This window comes from Dermacentor albipictus, chromosome 2 (genome assembly GCF_038994185.2).
Source record: "Dermacentor albipictus isolate Rhodes 1998 colony chromosome 2, USDA_Dalb.pri_finalv2, whole genome shotgun sequence".
Taxonomy (NCBI): Eukaryota; Metazoa; Arthropoda; class Arachnida; order Ixodida; family Ixodidae; genus Dermacentor; species Dermacentor albipictus.
This window is the reverse complement of record NC_091822.1, coordinates 140,610,033-140,624,528: the sequence shown is the minus strand read 5'-3', so window position 1 is coordinate 140,624,528 and position 14,496 is coordinate 140,610,033. Positions and strand designations below refer to the sequence as shown.

The following is a 14,496-nucleotide window of genomic DNA, read 5'->3' as shown; positions in this document are numbered from 1 at the left end:
CGTCTCTGTTTTAATTGACGGCGACACGGATATGTACGCTCGCCGGAAATAATTAAGTTAACAACAAGAAGGTCCTTGCATATTGTTTCCATCGCGAACCTTGCCAACTCAGCTCTCGTGGATACGTGACATATGTAAAAGGTGACAACAACCACGACGAAGACGAAAAAAACAACAACTTTAAATAAATAAGAAAGAAAGCAGCCAAATGAAGGTCAGATTCGTTCCAGATATTAAGAATCGATATAGGAATTATTCACGGAGATATAAAAACATGAAAAATGAGCTATAAATTAATCAGTCCCTTATTATCAATCAATCATTGATGGATAATAGAAGGGTAAAATAAGAGAGAAAGTTGTTTTACACTGACATGGGTATATTTTGCGTTGTTCTTTTGCTGTAAGAAAACGGGGGGGGGGAGGGAGGGGGGGCAGGTAGGCCTCTTTAGGGCCTGCTGCTCCGAAATCCCAAGTACGTACGATAATCACGCAAGTCTTAAACAACACGAATAAGAAATAAAAAAAATCCAAACGAGCACTAGACCCACAAAAACAAGTCACGACCACACAAATGTCTCCACGGGTGCCTGCGAGCACCGGTGGTATGGTCCAGTACCCCTGAGACAGTCATCCATCACGAAGGAAGAGGGGAATGCACGCAAGTTCTTTCAGGTATACATACATAATTTAACAGCCTTAAGAGAAGATTTTTGCGCATACCGATACCGTTGGTTTGTTTACGTACACATTTCGCAACGGTATCGCAATTGCGCGCGTGAGTGCGTGCTCGCGGGCGCCGTTCAATAAAAGCACTTGACTGGCACCGTCGTTTGCCCGGTCTCTGCGGACCTTCGCTTGCCAAAGTACAAAGCCACGAAAGCGCCGCCACCGGCGTGTCTTGAGGTGCACTACACCCCACGACAACTTTCTGTGGCAACACAGGGCGCGTGCGTGTGTGTGTCTACTTGCCCTTTAGTCCCCTTTTCCAAGTGCATGGACGGTAAACAACCATGCTTAGTTCTGATTATGTTCCGTGCCTTTTCTTTATCGCTTCTTTCGCTATCTCTCTTATATTCCATTTCATACGTAAGGGGCAACGCTGTAAAAGCTAAACGCAACTAGTGTGGTGATAACGGTCTCACTCCGCGCGTTTCGCAGTGCACTTCTATTTTTTCTTCTTTTTAATCTGCGACGCTTTCGATGGAATAGGCTTCATACATTGCAACTACAACTTGTGGACATGAACTTACGTCAAATTATGCAATGTTTGTGGGCATTTGTGGACATTATTCGTCCAGTGTGCGACGCTTTATTTTTCGTCGCGAGCGCCACTGGTGTGCTGTGGCTGCTGGTCGGAGAAACGTGCCACTCCGCTCGTTCGGTGGTAAGCAGGCGCAGATCAGACACGCCTTGCACGCAATAATTATGCGTCATGTCTTGCGACATGCAAGTACGCGACCTAATGTTGCATCGAATCTTACGTGGTGCCTACCTAGAGCTTTCTTTCATCTGTGAGGCACGTCGCACTATATTTTTGCTCGCAAATGCCAGCAGTGAGTGAAGCGTAGCGTTTGTGTAGCGTTGCCTGCCATGTATAAAACGGAGTATACAGTTGCCGAAAGGCAGTGATGCCAGTCCAGGTCTCTGCAATATACCCGGTGTTTCAGCGAACACTTTTTTGTTTCGGACATACTGCCAATCCCAACGGGGATTTTAGCAGGAAGGGCATACATATAATAAGCATATTACACAAGTGTAAATTGGTTCAACATGTCACAAATAATAGCGTGGAGTAATTACAAAAGGGCTTTGTTGTGCGTACAATCATTTGACAAGTACACGTGATATTGCATGTATAATTAACGAAACGTTAATACAGGAATTACAAAGTGCGCGCTATCATAAAAATATTAATTAAAAGTTAGTTAGAATACGCACGTAGTGAATGTTTAGGTAGTACAGGATTTAATCAACGTCTTTCTATAAAGCAAATGGTATGGTTAGTACTTTACAAGTAGTTTATATTTGGGAAACACTTAATTTTCAAGTTATGACAGGAAATATCTTTGATTATTGCAAATAGTTATATATGTAGGCCGGCAATTCCATTCCCTTATCGCCTGCAGAAAAAACGGAAAACTTAGAGCAGTTAGTTTTAAATCCGTATTCCTGAATAAAAAGGGGGTGTTTATGCCGTGAGGAGTTTCTGAGTTAGGTATTTGGTGCTATCGATTCGAAGCACGTTGTGAAAAAGTTGAAACAGCATTTTCTGCCGTGTCATTTTGGCACGGTTACGGAGGGATAGTATTCCATCTTTATCCATTAGTTCGGAGGGGGAGTCAAATATGCGCTATTTGTTAAAAATAAACCTTACTGTTTTTCTTTGCACGCTCTCTGGTTTGTTTATTAAGTTATTTGTGGATGGGAACCAAACGACGTTAGCGTACTCGAGTACTGGTCTAACAAATGCGTTATAGGCAGGAAGCTTTGTTGGTTGCGGTGTTGAACAGAGCCTTTTCAGGAGAAATATATGTTGTATTTCAGATGACCTTACATGATTTACGTGTGCCTCCCACCTCAGGTCATCTGACGTGATTAGTCCAATATACTTGTATTCTTTAACTGGGGATAGTTGGGTGTTGTCGAGTGTGTAAGAAAAGTCTGATCTAAGAGTTTTCCTGGTTATTCTAAGTAAAGCTGATTTACCTATATTTAATGTTATTTGCCACTCTATGCACCAGTGTGATACTGATTTTAGATCGTTTTCGTGGGTTAGGTGGTCATTGGGACAGTTAATTTCTTTATATACTGTGAAATCGTCGGCAAAAAGCCTAATGTTAGTCTTGATAGATGCGGGTAGATCATTAATAAAAATAAGCAATAAAATAGGAGCCAAGACACTTTCCTGAGGTACACCTGATGTAACTTGGCTTACTTCAGATCTTTGGCGCTTAATTTCGACAAACTGTGTACGGTTTGTTAGGTAAGCACTGATTCAGTCACTAATTGGTCCTTTACCTAATATTTATTCAATTTTCATAGATAGTTTTTTTATGGGATACCCGATCAAATGCTTTGGAGAAGTCATGTAGAATTAAATCTATCTGTTATTGGTTGTCAGTGGCTTGTGACACTTCGTGTTCTAATTTGGTTAATTGAGTTACTGTAGAAAACCCTTTACGGAAACCACGCTGGAATGATGATAGAAAGTGTTTTTCTTCTACGTAGATATTAATGTGCTTAAGGATGATGTGCTCAAGCAACTTACATATTGTACTGGTTAGTGAAACAGGACCGAAATTGGAAGCGTCCGTTTTGTTACCTTCTTTGTGAATTGGGATTACCTTAGCCATTTCCATTCGCTTGGGAGAGAACATGTTGTTAAGGATTTGTTAAATATTAAGAATAAATATTTGGCCATCCATTCAGCATACCGGCTTGAGAATTCGTTTGTTTAAAAATGTTTAATTGAAGATATCATTAGGGAGGTTGTGGCCGAATACTGCACCAGGGAGGCCAATTCCTGTTCTGGTGAGTGAGTGTCTTTGTTCAAGCTTAGTGGGCCTTCCTAATTTGGTTGTACCTGGATTAGTATAGCCCCACTCGCTCTCTGCATCTTTCGCCGGTGTCAGGCGTCACTCCAAGCCTGCAGATGTAGTGTTGATATATAAAATGTTTAACAGGGGTAACTGGAGATCGAAGGGAGAGGTCTTCGTCCTGCAGTGGACACAGAGATGATGATGATGATGATGATGATGATGATGATGATGATGAATGTTCAAAAATTGCCTGTGGCAGGTAACACATTTCTAGTCCATGAGCTGGTCTACTCGAAGAGGTGGATATTAGTTGCACAAACAAAATTAAAACGCATACTCTACTAATTTGGAAGACTGCACTAAATAACTTATTAAATAATTACCTTGTGTCACACATTTACAAATTCTAGCCGGGGAGTTCTCAAGGTGGATCCACTTGGAACGGATTCTCAGGATGGCACCAGTTTTGATATATTAATTCCCTAACTTTGCGGTGAAATACAATGGCGCTCCAGTTAATTTTGTGCTTTAATGAATAAAACAACGTTTTGTTAAGAAATTGGAACGACAGTGCATTTTTACTGCAAGTTTGACGGCGCATATCTCGTAAACGATGTCTTCCACACAATTATCTTCAAGTGGATATGCCTTGCAATCTCACCCGCTAGAATTTGTGAATTTCACTATGTGGCATAAATGAATTGGTTACAAACTTAATTACTCAATTTTTGTTTATTAATTGATTATGCATTCTACTTTTTTGTGCAAGTAATGTCCGTCTCTTCGAGTAGACCAGCTCAAGAAATAGAATTGTGCCATCTGCAGCCACAGGCATTATTAAAAATTTTTTCGAATGTTTTCGCTGGAAGTGTTCCCTGTATTGCTACTCCTACATGGCAAGGTGCGTATATGATGGGTTACTTTCTTTCCCTCTTCCTTTCTGTTTTATTTCTTTTCGGACGAGCGAGAGAGAAAATAATGCAGAGAAAGGCAGGGAGGTTAACCTGAGGTAGTTCCGGTTGACTACCCTGCGCAGAGGGAAGGGTTAAGGGGGATAAAAAGAGAAACAGAGTGGAAGGGGGAGATAGAAAGAAAGGGAGACAAGCACGAACAAAGCTCGTACACGAACGAGGCAAGAAAAGGTACGGAGCGCTTTATGGAACAACGCGAACGAAAAGAGAAAGGAAAACTTGCAATCCTTGAAAAATTTAGGCGATCATGAAGGGACGGTATAGGCGCAAGATGTTCCTTACAGTTCGTTAGAACAAAATACATAGGTTCCCCTTCGTATTGAAGCCAAGAACTTGGCGCAGGAACCGATGAAAGAGAACACAGATGGGAAGTAATTGATCACGCTAACTTATATTTTCTTGTCTCTACACTCAGGTGTTGCAACGTATACTATGGAAGAGGATTAAACAATGATATTTGATAGCATAAAGGAAGCGTTTGTGTCTTATTGATGTTGCAGTGTTGAACCTCATTCACGCAGAAAGAAAGCTAAACTTAATTACCCGATGTTTTCTAACCTTGAAACGTCAGTGAATCTCCTCAGATGTAACGACTTATAATAGTGGCATCCAAGGAAGTGCCCTTTAGTTAGATATCCCTTTAAACGCGAAAATGTAAGTCATTTAAAGCGTTTTGAAGAGCGCTCCCCTAATTATGTGTGGCCCGACCGAGAAGTACAATAGAAAGGATGTTGACGATGGAAAAGAACTCGCAAATGTGAGTGCTTGCACCGTGTTCTCTTTGTGCACGTGTACGCCGCTGTGCTACCTTTATGCCTGCGTTAACAAAGAACACATGCATCGTTGAGGGGCCTTATTCAGCACAACAGACAAGACAGATTTGCAGTTATAGCCGGGACGGCTCGTGCCATTACAATAACGTACGTACATGTGTGCCAGGCGTCGGTATTTGCAACAGTAGGAAGAGAGAAAAACTCTACGATTCAGTTAGGCGTTGCTGTATAGGAGCGTTCCTGCAGTGAAAACTGATGCCCAATCTTTTTTTTCTGAAGAATAGTAGTAGTAGTAGTAATAGTAGTAGCAGTAGTAGTATTGAGTCGTCGTTTGTTGAACTAATTTAGACTATAGGAAAGGAGAAAATTGCTGCTGGCCTTACTGTAACAGTCGGAAAGACAAACATTATCTATCGCATTGCGACGACTGGACGATTGGCCGTTGTCCGTGCAGGTGATACTTCGAGACCGTCCCCATCGCTCGTCGGTCCGCAAAGCTGTCAAGGCACTTCTGTCTTTCTTGAGGGCGAGTGGCGTATCTGAAGACTTTTGACTTGCTCAAGCCCTCCGCGTGCGTGCTCGATCTCAGCGCGGCATTCCTCCCCCTCCCCTACCTCTGTCTATCTCATATTTCCATTCCCTCTTTCCCTTCCCCCAGAGTAGGGTAGCCAACCAGACGCATTTTTGGTTAACATCCCTGTCTTCTCTCTTTATTTCCTCCTCCTCCTTTTAGCTCGTACGACTGACAACTGAACCGTGACCAGCAGAGGGCAATGGAGGTGTGGGGGTAAACGACAGGGACAGCAGAGGAGATTGTGACGTATGGGAAAGCTATATGCGGAATTTCATAACATGATGAGGCGGGTTCTAACTCTTCAAGAGGTATTTATTTAATGAATGCACAATATTTCCCAAATATTTCACGTTCGCAGAATGCACTAATCCAGATTTTAGAGCCAACAAGTGAAAGTATTCTGCGATACGTCACATGTGTAAGTTGGCTAATAAAAACGAAATGTTCGTGTTGTGTACTTAGTGCACAAGAATATAATTCTTGCAATCACACGCGCGCAGACGAAAACACACACACACACACAGAGGGAGTTCAATCGTTGCGTTTCGGTATTTTTTCACGCTCAAACACTCTTAGTTTGTTCTCCAGGAACTTACCTTATATTGTAGGATCTTTTTGGCTGCACAAAGCTTCGTCTTATATAGTTCTCAAGAGAGAGACGGGCTAAATGGTCGGCTCGGAGAGGAACCAGAGAACCAATCTTGTCTGCAACATTACTGTACGGATTTACGACAAGGTGGGAAGATACCTTTTTCACTTGCCAGATGTTAGGCATATGACCATCAAAAGTGCATCACAGAGCAATGAACCTGCCACTTCGAGCTCATGTAGCGTTGCAACGCTAGATGAGCTCGAAGTGGTTGGTTCGATCCCAGAAGTGACAGCCACACTTCGATGGGGGATAAATGCTAAAACGCTCAAGTGCTTAGATTTACGTGCACATGAAAGATTCACATTCTGAATGTCCAACGAGATAGAATATAACCAGCGGGTCACATGACCGGTGAGACGAAACGTCGAACGAGACTGAATGTACAGTCCAGACGGTATTTCCAACCGAAACTGAATGGCAAGCGACAATGTCCAACTATTGGACATTCCGTCCACACTTAAGAATCCCGAGTGGCCAAAGTTAACCCGGAGTCCTCCTTAAACGGTGTGCCTCACAATCAGATCGTTTTATTAGCACGCAAATATCCAGAATTTATTTAATTAGGTACAATCTCGTTACTCGGAACTTCACGGGAGCGGGTGAATATGTTCCGATTAGCGAGCGTTCAGTTTACAGAGAACAATGTGCACAGGTGCAGCACATCGTGTCACGCATTCTCTTAACACTGTTAGACATGCTAAGCACAAAAAAGTTAATTTAGCAGCTACTTAGTCTTGTGGTTTTGGCGTGGTAGACGGTTACTGGATGGACCAGGCTTCGCTATACTTTCGATCTTGAGGAGTCGCCGCGGCGACGTATCGAAACAACAAACATCACTCCTACATGTCAAGTCGGTGGCCGCCTAACACGCGATCCTGCAAGGAGGAGTGGGTACTATCGAACGGCGCGCGGTAAGGCGTCCGATATTTCGGGGGTCGTTACTCTGGTAGATTATAGGGCGAATGGCAGATGCCAAGAAACCTATGTCTGGACTACATGCCGTGCATCATATCATATCGAATTTTTCCCTGGTTCAGTCTCTGCCACCGCTTTTTAAGAATGATTTGGCGGATAGAAGGCAGGTGTCGTAAAAACGTACTGCAAGTTCCGCCTCTTTTTTAAAAAAAATATCCTTTAGAGCTTGCTTCTGTTCCTGTGGTTCCGTTTACTGCATCTTGCGAAAATTTTGGTTCAGATTAACGAAAGTTTGTTTCTGCGTTAGCGAAATACAATACCAAGCAATTTGGGGACTGTTGTTCCATTTCAGGGACAAATTCGTTTAAGCGATTTCCATTTACCAGCATTCTGCTGTAATAATTTAACAGATAATATTCGACCCTCTAGTATAACGGTCGTGGGTTCGTCTCCCGGCCACGGCGGCAGTCTTTCGATGCGAGTGAAAGGCAAAAAAGCTTGTGCCCTTTGAGCGAGGCCCGCCCTAAAGAACACCAGGCGGTCGATCGTAATCCGGAGTCCTCCATTCCAATCCGGGGGTCTCTTACGTAGCCGCATGTTGCTTTGTGACGCTAAACGCTACTACGGCATATTCAATGAACATTCCAAATGAATTTTAAAAAATGGCTGTGGCTTAGCTAAGGTTAAGCGCAGGATGCGAAGCATACTAGCCTTTATTTTAGTTGTTGAACCACTGTTTAGCCTGGTGAACTGCTGTTGCTTGGCTATATTTGGTTCGGCTAGACGAAGAAACAACTCATGCAGGCGAGCGCACAAGCTGAGACCCGGCTATGTAGCTACGCGGCCGCAAGCGAGCGCACGAGTTGAGCCTCCGCTTTTGCAGCTGTTATGACGTCATATGGTAGCTACGCGGCCGCGCGCGGCGCAGTAAGCAAGAGCGTGGTTGTGCGGCTAGTATGCTTCGCATAATAAAGTTTAGGAGGACTGGTTTAACTGCCCAATTACACATTGACTCGGTGACGCTCTGTAGTGCGGCCTCCTCTAAAAGGTCAGCCCTTTGAAGCGCTTCAGATTGAGGGCGTAACGAACGTCGAGGCTCGGAAACGGTTGCCACTCTCGCTGTGCCAGAGCACGAGTATACCCAAATTGCCTGGCTTTTTCTTTTTCTTTTTTTTTGCATTCGAGAGCGAAAATGCAGGCCTCTGTTCGTGGCTTTACTCGGTCGAAGCAATTCGGGCACCGGACCGTGCGAGGCGCCCTTCGTTGCGGACTAGTTGGCAGGGCACCGCCGTTCCCACTCGCTCGCGCGTCCTTCTATGCAGTACACACCCAAGGAACGCGGTGCAGGGACGCGGTGTAGTTACTGCTCCCGCGACTTGGCTTTGGTACGGCACGACGGGAATAACAATGGGGTGCACTTTGTTTGCGCGTTTGGGCCGCCCTTCGTTATTCCGTGAAGTTGCCTGTGTCTGGCAGCTAACCCGTTAGGTCAGCGCATGGTATCAGGGGGAGAGGACGTGGCAGCCCTGTCATGTCGGCCTTCGATTAAAGGTTCACTAAAGGACAAGTAAACAGTAAAAACGATGAGAAAATAATGGTGTTGACTCAGGAGAAAGTTGGCGAAAAGTCCGAGAAAGATGAGACTCTACTTGACGACATGTGTACCGTGCTTTAGGAATTATGTTCCTGGATGAAAAAGGTAATCTCACGTGCGCTCTGTCCAAGAAACTTCGCGTTTTCAATCGCAGACCACTCACTCACTCACTCACTCACTCACTCACTCACTCACTCACTCACTCACTCACTCACTCACTCACTCACTCACTCACTCACTCACTCACTCACTCACTCACTCACTCACTCAATCGCTCACTCACTCACTCACTCACTCACTCACTCACTCACTCACTCACTCACTCACTCACTCACTCACTCACTCACTCACTTACCTGCCACTCGTCACCACTCGCGCCCTCTCATACAAAGTACGAAAGTGAAGCACAAACCCAAAAAAAGGCACGGTGCAAACGCAAGGAAAGGAGGCTGGCAATGTGGCCGTAAATGTACGGCTCGCGTCATTAAGTCGTGATACCTTCCTGCACCATCTTCATTTGCATTATTCCTATGCAGTCTTCTCCTTTCGTTACGCAGTCTCTTTGCTCGAACTATGCTCTCCGTGTTTCCGCGTGCTTCTTCCAGTCTTTCTCGGATCTCTTTGTTCACGGATCCCTCTCGGCGTTTTCTTGCCAGTTTATTAGGCACAGCTCCTCTCCTGATCGGTCGACCTCCATGGCCATTACCTTTTCTTTTTTTCCGAGTAAGTCGTCGTCTTTACTTCTTACCTGAGTCAGAGTGCACCTTTAATATTCATGACGTTTGCGTTTCCTTGATAACGTGCCGCTCCGGGCCTGAGATTTCTTTTCTCGGTTTCTTTTATCGAACATCGTTGCAGGATCACGATATCGTCATCCTCACTGCTGCTGCTGTTAGGATGCTGTACCTGACTTTCAAACTGTCGATTGGTTGGCAGCTTCGCTACAAAAAGGCGTCACCAAGCGCCCTCAAGCACAATGCCGTATGATCCGTGTTGCACCCACTAGTTCTCGCATCTCCATACACATAATTTTCATTTGTTCCTCTAATTATGTTCCGCAGTTTGTCTGGGCATTGCACTGGTAATCTGTATGCAGCACATTTGAACATTCTTCTTCTGCATTATGATAGTTGGTAAACGTCCCATGGCAGCATAAAAAACCAAAACAATGGTAATATCTTACGAACGCGTACTGAAAAGTTTAACCACGAATTACGGTCAAAGATCAACGTTTTGAGAAAAATAACATGTGCATCTGACATTTTGCTAGAGACGGTACCTGGGTAACTTCAGGCAAAATGAAATAATAGGTTTCAGTTCAAGTGAGGACATCAGTGAGGACTCAAGTGAGAACATCCACTCCTCAATCCCACTTTTCTGCCACCTGATTGAACAACCCAGATTCATATCCTTTACTTTCCACAGTGCTGCTATAGGTAGCCATGTAGATAGCAAGAAAGCATGTGCCTCACCCCTTCCCCCTCTCCCCACCTTTACGGCCCATTACTAGCATATTCATTTACATACTCACGCAAGTGGGAACAAGATACAGATTTTCGTAAACTTCCACAATGCCCATTCACAAGTGGGCACCTGGCCGAGCACATCACGTAGCGTTATCACAATGGTCACCACACGAAGAAATCTTGGCTGAGATGCTGCAGCTTATTCCAAGTCTGTTCCAGGTCACATTGAGCACTTGTGAAAGTGACTTACTGGAAGATTCACAAGGACGTCTGGAGGTTAGGAAGGATCCGTGGCTCAGGAGAAAAAAAAAACAAAACATCATGGTGGTTCACTTCTTCAGTGGCTTGTACGGCTCGCAGACATCGTAGACAAGGTAAACTGAGTCTTCCAAGTCGCTGCTTACACAGACGTTAAACTTGATATACTGAAGAACGCTGTAGAGAGCCTATTTCACTTCTCAATTCTGCAACGTGGTTATCGTATAGCTTTAAGCGTTGCAAACTTGCAGCACTTCGAGCTAAAGTGGGCCGAACCTCGTCTCCAACGTGGAAAAAAAAAAAAAAAAGAAGTCGTGTTCACACCTGTCATCCCTGCGGTTCCTGCGTGCAGGCTCGAGTTGTCGGCGTGTGCTGCTCTCCTTTTGCCACCGTGCGCACACGGGCAAACGCGGAGCTCCCGGCGAACTCGTTTCCAGGGCGTCCAAAAACGCGGGCGGCCCTGTCCGAATAGCGAAAGAGCCGGCGAAAGCGCGAGGCGTGAGGTACTTATACTCTCGGGCAAAGGCAAGCGGCGCGGTTCCGAAAAGAGCCACTCGATATCTCGGACCAAATGGAGCAACGTACTACGCGGTGTCGGAGGAGAAACCGACGTAATCTCGATCGCCGACGGACATTTCGGGCGGCCGCGCGAGAGACGCTGGAATAGACTGGGCGCGGCGGCTCCCGTTTTCGACTCGGACACCGCGAGACACACGGCGAAAATACAAAAAAAAGGAAAGAAAAAGACAGAAGGAAGCAAACGAAAAATGAAGCGCAGCTCCCCGCACTGGCGTACACAAGACTCCGCTCTCGTCCATCCGTCCGCACCTTCCGCGGCCGCGTCTTATTACCCCCTCTCCCTTTGTAAACTAGTTTGTCAAAGTACGGCGCGCGCTCCGGGGCTGAGCGGGCGGGCGCTTTTTGGCGCGAGACGGCCGCCCGCAGTCTTTCTGTCCGCTTGTAGATAAAGACGCAAATTTAATTCTTTTATTTTTTTCCTTCTTGTTCTTTTTCTCTGTCTCTCCCTTTTGCATCTCGCCGACGAAGCGTTTGCAGAGATCGCCCATTGTGACCGAACGGAGCGCGAATAGTTGTCGTAGTAAGCAGTGGTTCCCACTTTCCGGGGCCCCTTTTGACGCTGCCTGTCGGCGCGGCGTGCAGTCTCTTAACGAGGCAATCTGCACTGCAAGAGAGAGGGAGAGAGAGAGTGAATGACAAATAAACAAGAGAAGAACGTCGTCTTGGTTGGGCGGGGGCGAAATCTGTAGTGCAGTTTTCGCGGACGCCGCGAAGGAAGGACGGAACCAGTTGCGTTATCACGTTATTTCGGCAAGTGAGAGAAAGGGCTGCGCCGCTGCTGCTAATGCTGGTCTCTTGATTGCTGCATTTCCGCGGCAATCACCTTCCCATTCCACGAGCCGCGCAGTCAGTGTCCATATCTGGAGGAAGAATGAAAGAAAGAAAGGCGAAGAATCACAACAATAAGAAAAAAAAATAAAAGCGAGAGGAAGTGACAGGAATTAGAGCAGAATTCAGTCCACTCTCGGGAGAAGTGGAAAAGGGAGAGGGACGGGCGAGCAGGCGGCTCATTATTAAGTGCATCCAACCTTCCGGTATCCCAGCGCCCGAGCGGGTATAAAAGGCGTGCCCAGAGAACGCCCAACCATCACAACTCAGCTTCACTCCTCTCGAGTAAGCCCACTCGTCTCACCTCCAGCCGCTCCGCAGCACCCAAAAGACACCATGAGGACCACGGTAAGCGAACGGCACCGCGCAGTCACTTCGACGGGGCCTGTGCCAACAGCTTCTATAGTAACTCGGCAGGGCGGCACTCTTCTGGATACGACATCCTCTGCCTGAGCTTTCTTTCGGCTCTTTAGTGTGAAGGAGATACGTGAGATGACGATGGACTCGTGTCGAAGATGCAAATGATCCTAACCTTACCTAAGTCAAGGGAACTGCGGCACCGCTAAACCTGTGCTCGAGTCTCAAATGACATTTCGTACCAGCTTTGAAGCATAGGAGTTTGGCAGCCCATTTAACGCTCTACTTGCAAGTTCCGTGCATTTCGTTGCTGCACAACATTTTCTGATCTGAATGGTTGTCAGTAGCTTTCAGACTGTAGAAAACTTGACGTGACTAAATGAATTACACAGGTGCATTGGACCATGCAGTCCTCGATACATTCAGACTGAGCATGGTGTTATTAGCTCTCTGAGAAATAGAAACGATTACTGATTGATTTGATGATGTTGGAAACGTTGGGAACTTTCGTCCTCGAATGGAACGCTCGAAAGACACCGAACTTAATTGCTATACCTTGCTCGAGTTAGCTTAGTATTCTCGTGGGGAAGAATTTTAGCCAGGCGCCAATCTACGCATTCTGGCGTTGTTTAGGAAGGCAGCTGAACAACCAGGGGTAGCCTAGTTTAAGGGCGGCGCACAGTTTAACTGTCCATCTTTAGTTTAACATTCCTCTTGTGATATTCCTTCACTCACAAGACGGATGAGCGCGAAGGGTGAAAGAGGCAAGATTATCCTGCGTACATATGTGTTTTTGGAGCAGACAACTGACACGTCGCCTTTCCTCGCAGCTGATTGCCGTTGCCCTTGCCGCCCTCGTCGGCGTCTGCTTCGCTGGCGTCGTCTCCTACGGCGGCTACGGAGGTGGCGGCTATGGTGGCGGCGGCGGCTACGGTGGCGGCTACGGCAAGTCCCTGCCCGGTCCTTCCTTCCTCATCAAGAGCCTTCACCACGTGAGCAAGGTCAGCCACGGAGGACCCATCCTCGCCAACTACGACCTCGGCGTCTCGTACGGCGGAGGTTACGGCGGCGGCTACGGCGGTGGATACGGAGGCTATGGCGGCTACGGAGGCTACGGATACAAGGGCTAGAGCAGTGAGCAAGCGGTCGAGCTACGCATAACGAGAAAGACAGCATGCGAAACCGTGTGTGAGGAAATTCGAGATCTACGCCCCGATTCCCCTTACCCTCCCTCCCTTCATGTACAGTCGCGGTAACGGAAAAAAAAAACATAAGGAGGAAGGGTAGCTTCGGGGCTATGTAGCGCTTGTGACATCTACCGTGATTGCGTGGACTGGTGGTCTGTATAGGCTTGAAGCACCATGTGCAACAGTGCACAACATCATGGCAGAAGACCTCAGTGGCGGACATCAACGGTAGAGAAACCACAGCTCAGGGCAAGGACTTGGAAGGGCGTCTGGCAACTTCAGTAGCCACAAGAGTGAAGGCGGGTGCCGTGTCCCCCGTCCTCGCGATCGAATGTCCGCGCTTCATGCCCCGTTGCGATTCCCTTGCTGCTTTCTACAGTGTTGTATATTTTGTACAGATGCCTGTGGTCGCGCTGCAAATAAAGAGTGAGTCGGACGTTTGACTCCGTGTGATTTTTCGCACCCATTAATACCAGGCGCTTTGCCTCCATCGTGCGACAGTTTGGAGCGACAGCTGTTTGGCTTGCTTCTCCCTCCCTCGCATCCGCACCTCCACCACCACCTTTATTATACACAAGAATCTCGACCATTCAGTTACCTTCCATCACAAACCGCATATTTACATAAGCGAATTAAGGTATATGACAACGCAGTCCTCAAACACGCTGCCCGCGAAGCCCTTGCATGCCGCCCGCGATACACTCCTGTGTGTTCAAATTTGTTCCTCGCACCTGCTTGCAGCTTTAAGCAATTAGACCAGAACTTTGGCTAGTTCGTTGGAGTGCATGTTAGAACCGCAGC

The 14,496-nt window shown here is 46.4% G+C and overlaps 1 protein-coding gene across 1 annotated transcript; it reads left to right on the top strand.

Annotated features, from left to right (window-relative positions):
• Positions 1-12,392: 12,392 nt before the first annotated feature.
• On the top strand, positions 12,393-14,138 carry LOC139055555 (keratin-associated protein 19-5-like). Its single transcript, XM_070533067.1, has 2 exons — positions 12,393-12,499; positions 13,339-14,138. Exons 1-2 carry the CDS (start codon positions 12,488-12,490, stop codon positions 13,636-13,638), a joined length of 312 nt encoding a protein of 103 aa, XP_070389168.1. The 5' UTR covers positions 12,393-12,487; the 3' UTR covers positions 13,639-14,138.
• Positions 14,139-14,496: the final 358 nt, after the last annotated feature.